At 36.8% G+C, this 5,515-nt stretch overlaps 1 protein-coding gene across 1 annotated transcript; it reads left to right on the top strand.

Annotated features, from left to right (window-relative positions):
* Positions 1 to 362: 362 nt before the first annotated feature.
* On the top strand, positions 363 to 5,027 carry LOC104406860 (conserved oligomeric Golgi complex subunit 6-like; the record flags this gene model as incomplete). The annotated part of the gene is made up of 4 exons (XM_010015967.1): positions 363 to 470; positions 767 to 910; positions 1,256 to 1,327; positions 4,969 to 5,027. Coding segments are annotated over exons 1-4 (383 nt in total), but the record flags the coding sequence as incomplete, so codon positions are not given.
* Positions 5,028 to 5,515: the final 488 nt, after the last annotated feature.

Below are 5,515 nucleotides of genomic sequence, written 5' to 3'. Positions count from 1 at the left end.
GCAGTGAGCCCCGATAGGCTCCGGGGCTGGGAAGCGAGCCCGGTCGTACCCTCAGTTCCGCTGCGGAGGCGCAGCCTGACGTTTGCAGCGTTCATTAAGAGTCAGGTTCATTTCTGCTTCTCCGCTGACATGCCACGCACCTGCCCGATCCCTTCGGATCGGAGGGAGGTTTGTATTGCGTAGCTCGTGGCGCTCTTCTCAGGCTTGTTTGGTTGAGATGTTTCATAAGTGTGGTTAGCTCATGCTTTAACCGAATGTGATCTTACTGATGAAGGCTGTTGTAAAATAGTAGTCAAAGTTCTGCGTCATGACATACAAGGATGTCCTTTGGGTATTAGGAAAAATTTTGGGTATTAGGAAAAATGTCTTCACAGACAGGTAATCAGATATTGGAACAGGCTGCCAAGGAAGGTGGTGGACTCACCGCCACTGGAAGTGCTCATAATCGTGTAGGTGAAGCTCTTGGTGACGTGGGTTAGTGGTGGTCTTGGCAGTCTTGGGGTAATGGCTGGACTTGGTGATCTTAAAGGTCTTTTCCAACTGGTTGATTCGGTGTTTCTATGATAAGAAGAAAGACTCAGCCATTATTTTACTTGTTTACCAACTAATCTGGAGTGTGTTTGGGTAGTTTTTACTCTAAATCCAGTTATAATGTTGTTTTTCTTTGGTTTTTATAAGACCATGGATTTGGGATGGTTACACAAGATGTAACCAGCTTCTTGGTAACTGTGTGGAAAGTTAAAGTGTTTTTTGTTTTATTTCCTAGGAAATGCTGGAAGCACTCAAGGCTCTCTCAACCTTTTTTGTTGAAAACAGTTTGCGCACCCGAAGAAACTTGCGTGGAGACATTGAACGACGAAGCTTAGCCATAAATGAAGAATTTGTTCACATATTCAAGCAAGTTAAAGAGGTAGCATTTTACAGTGTGACTAGCTGTCTTGCAAGAGTACTGCTATGTAATTTAAAATTTAAACAAAGAAAAAAACATTAAGAGAGATTTTGACTTTCCAGGACTGTACTGAATGATTTGTTTCATTTGGTGAGAGTCCTGCGCAGAGAGAGATGATGTGTCAAACAGATTAAAATCCCAAGTGAATGTTGATTTTTAGAGGTACATTCTCTTTGTTGATTAACAGGGAGTCTAGAGCAAATCTGTACCATGTAGCTTGGGCATCTTGTTTTGGTGGGATGAAGTTGGGCCTAGGCATGGCATTTCTGACTTAAAACAGAGTTACTGATATTTGAACTTATTTAGGAGCTTGAGAGTATAAACGAAGATGTGCAAGCAATGAGCAGCTGCTGTGAAGATATGTCCAGTCGTTTGAAGGTAATATATAAGTATATAAATATATAAATAGATGTTCTTTGTATATGTTTCATTTTGACATGCAACTATTTTCTTTCACAAAGTTGGAGTACTAACAGTGACACCAAGATGTTTCCATAGTATGTGTGTTATATTACTTTAGGATATTAAATTGCACTTCAGAAGGTAGCAATTTACCTACTTTGAGAATAGCAGTGTGATACCCGTTTGAGGAGTGGAGGGAAGATATTTTATTAGATTGGATGTGTGTGAGACTAAATACATTTGTGTATTTCAATTTAAAATTTGTGTGCCTTTCTCACCGACTACCTCTGTTGTGTTATGTGTTCATATAAATACCTCAAGTATATTCATAAGAAAGTATATTCTAATCCAGAGAGGGAAACAAGTCTAGTGTGCCAGTCTTTGTTCTCTTGGTTTTATTTCATAAGTGTTTCAGAATATTGATATGCAACAAAACCAATTCTGTTTCTTATTAATCCCAAATCCACAGCATTCTAGGGGGCAAAAAAGTTGTGTTTTATAATATGTTACTAAATCTGGCTTGGGTTTAGTGTACAAGTTCAATACAGTGATGAGTTTAAAACGTTTATGGATGATGAAGTGTGGATGTTTTGCTAAACCAGATCTGTTCTGAGTATAGCACAGAAGCTGTAGTATGTGGATGAAAACCCATCAGTAAAAAATCCTGTGACAACAATTGTTTTTTCCCCTCCTAATGTGTGTGTGGGTACATTAGGTTTCCTCCTACTTAGATGAATAGGTTTCATAGTCATTGTCTGTAATTCCCATAAGGATGATTGTAGTTTGATGAACTTGTTCCAAAAACTGTGAGTGTACAGTGTAGCCCTCTGCAGTACTTAATTTTCAGTTGTGATAGCAATAGATAATGCACCTCAGAGGTCTCGGATCTCTTTGAACACTGTTAATGTGGATGTGTTCCCTAGTGCAGTTCAGGAACTATTTGATTAAACTCTTAAATGTGGAAGTGAGTCAAGTGTCCATGCAGATTTTTGCTCTTTTCTGTCGTTAGATCATGAAGTGTAACTATCATCTGTGATTATATTTTTCCAGAGTAGAGCCACCCTGCAGTGATTTCTTTTTCTGTTAAAGTCAGTAGGTAGTTTTGTTCTGTGCCCTGCAGGAGATTTCTTCTACAGCCCTGCAGAACTCGTAACTTGTATCAGTTCAACCAATGTTTTCTCTGTCTGCATGAATGTAAGTTAATAAGCCCATGAACTAGCATTAGGCTGTTAAATACTCTGGTATTTTATCTGTAATAGAACACGAAGACTTGCAAGCATGTGCTCAGGCTGAATGAGAAGACAGAAACGAATTAACTAGCGCAAACAGAAGATACAAAGAGAAGGATCTATAGCATGTAAGGCAGAAAGGTGTGCTAAGACAGCAGTGTGTTAAGAGAGCAGAACAAGTACAAGATATGAAAGGGACTATGTATTGATAAGCCAAAAAGCTTTTTACCTTTTTTTATTTTATAAGTTTATAATACCACACAATCCAAATAACCAGTCAGATCTGATTTCAGGACAGTGACCTGATAAATGCAGTGAAAGGGAGAGAAGGAAACAAGTGCTGCAATGGATTAAAGCAAGGTTGAAGAATAATGAAAGTTTTAATTTGTATACTGAGGTGGGAAGGAAGAGAAAAATACTTCTGTTTTGGATCTGCAAGAAACATCAAATAGCAACCTTCCGATTCTTTTTCTGGCATATCTGACTCTTTTCTACCAGTTACCTTGTTTTGGTTAGATATAAGCTCGTGCATCACATAGATCCAGTAACAACAGTATCTGGCCTGCACTTGAATGCATGTAAATAAAAACTGCCTTCCTGATATTTACCTAGATCTAAAAAAACCTGCTTTTCCTTCCTTACTGCTGTGCTGCAGTTGGTATTCTTCTTGGCAATCAGTACTTCTGTCCAGAAGGTACTGGAAAGGAAGCAAATTTCTTCTGCCTATCTGTTTTATTAAAATCTGAAACTCTGAAACAAGGGGGGAAGAAACCAGTCTGGAATTAGTAGGTTTCCATACTGAATTGTTCAGGTCTAGTCTTTTGTTGTAACCGTCTTTTTTTTCTTTTTTTTTTTTTTTTCTTAGGCTGAAGCATTGAAAATCAATATTATTAAAAAAAATTTTATAATACAAATACATTAAAAACCATCAGTGTTATAATTTGTATGAGATATAAAAAACTGAAAGGTAAATTATTTTGGAACTATTAAATGTTCTGTAAATTTTGTTGAGTTTTTATCAAATTTGCATGCGAGTCCGTAATAGTTTCCTTTAGAAAATTCAGCAACTGCACCTCAGTGGTGCCCACTGTCTCTATTCATGGAACAGCTTAGGCTCCCTCTGATGACCAAAGTTGTACTTGAGTGGTTGCAGTTCTACTTTCACCTTTCAAAGCATTCCAGTACCTTGACTGCTTTTCCACTGTAACTAATGAAGTGTGGCAGATAGAAATGCTGAAGTGAATCACTGTGTATATATTCTTGCATTAGACCTCTCATGGGTTTCAAGACTGGCATCTTCATTTTGGCAAACACCATAATTTAGTGAAATTATTCATGCAGAATATGTTTATAGCTGTTTCCACCTCTTCACTTGCAGTATTATTCCATGCTGAACACATTTTGATTTCAGGATTTTTTGTTTGGTTAAATCTTCTTATTTTTCTGTCTAAATGATCACTGGTGTTGTCCAGTGGGAAAAATTAACTCCTGATGTCTTTTATGTTCTTGCAGAGTGGTAAGTTTGAGAAATCTTTAACTTCAGTTGCAGCAATCCCTTTAGTCATGCCTTCTGTCTGTAACAGAATTGTTTCTGCATGGGTTACTGAACCCATTGGCATCACTGAACATTTAGTACTGTGATGAACTAAATGTTCATCACATAGAATGTTTTAGGTTGGAAAACCTAATAGAATAGTTTAGGTTGGAAAAGACCTTTAAGATCATTGAGTCCAACTGTTAACCTAGCACTGCTAAGTCCACCAATAAACCATGTCCCTAAGCACTGCATCTACACGTACACCAGGGATGGTGATTCCACCACTTCCCTGGGCAGCCTGTTCCAGTATTTGACAACCCTTTTGGTGAAAAAATTTTTCCTAATAGTCCTTCTTAGTCCTTATAGCTCTATAAGCTGCTTGGACAGTGGAGCTAAACTTGCTTAGACCAGCATAGCTGTATTCATGTTGTCAAAAATGTCTGGATAGACAGTGGTACTGGGTAGTTTAGCATCTGAAGGAACTTGTTTCATTTTTCGTTTTGTAATGGCAAACAGTTTATAATCAACAGACAAACAAGATAATCAGAACAGTTTCCAATGTTTATAATAGTATTTTTGTGTTAAACATAAATTTATCAATGGTGCGTGAATATAAATGTATAAAAAGATGAAAATATATATGGACAAGGATATTAATGTGTTTTCTCATGCCTGAAAATAGGGAGGGTTAATGAATACTTCATTTAAGAAGGCCTTTTTTTTCAAAGAGTACACTCTTTAAACTGCTTATGGTCAGAAAGCTTCAAAAGTATTATATATTTTAAAGGTTGTATAATACATCTGATATGTTTGTGGGTTTTATATGCTTAATGATTCTAATTGTATTCTAGGCAGCAAAGGAGCAAACCCAGGACTTGATAGTAAAAACCACAAAGCTCCAGGCAGAAAAGTATGTATACCACCCGATCTATTTCTTTAAGATGTGATAATACTGATGGAATTTTCTTATAGATCTGACTCTGCCGCTCTTATTTTTGAGTAATAACTTTGATTTATTTTTTTTTTATTTGTTACTTGTTTTTAACACTATCTGAATTTGTAGCTCCATTGGAATAACAATACTGAACTCTTAGTTTATTACAGGGGGATACAAAAAGGTAAGAATGTGTTAGTGCTTGTTCCAATAAAAATTGGTCTTTTAGAGAAGAGAATCAGTTATAGTGGTATAGTATGCTGAAAATGGATGTTTTACCTAAGGCCGGTTGGTAATATAAGTTATACTGTTTTGCAACAGATACGGCCCTGCTCAGCGTCTCATGAGTTTCACAGGCTTCTTGTTAATGCATCATATCCAGTAGAAATCACTCTCTTGTTCAGGGACTGTATGTGGGAACAGAATGTTAGGATTATATATATTATCCTATATTTTTTTAATAT

Source organism: Nestor notabilis, unplaced genomic scaffold (assembly GCF_000696875.1).
Source record: "Nestor notabilis isolate BGI_N333 unplaced genomic scaffold, ASM69687v1 scaffold13536, whole genome shotgun sequence".
Classification (NCBI taxonomy): Eukaryota; Metazoa; Chordata; class Aves; order Psittaciformes; family Psittacidae; genus Nestor; species Nestor notabilis.
The sequence above is the reverse complement of the archived record's forward strand: the minus strand, read 5'-3'. Positions and strand labels throughout refer to the sequence as shown.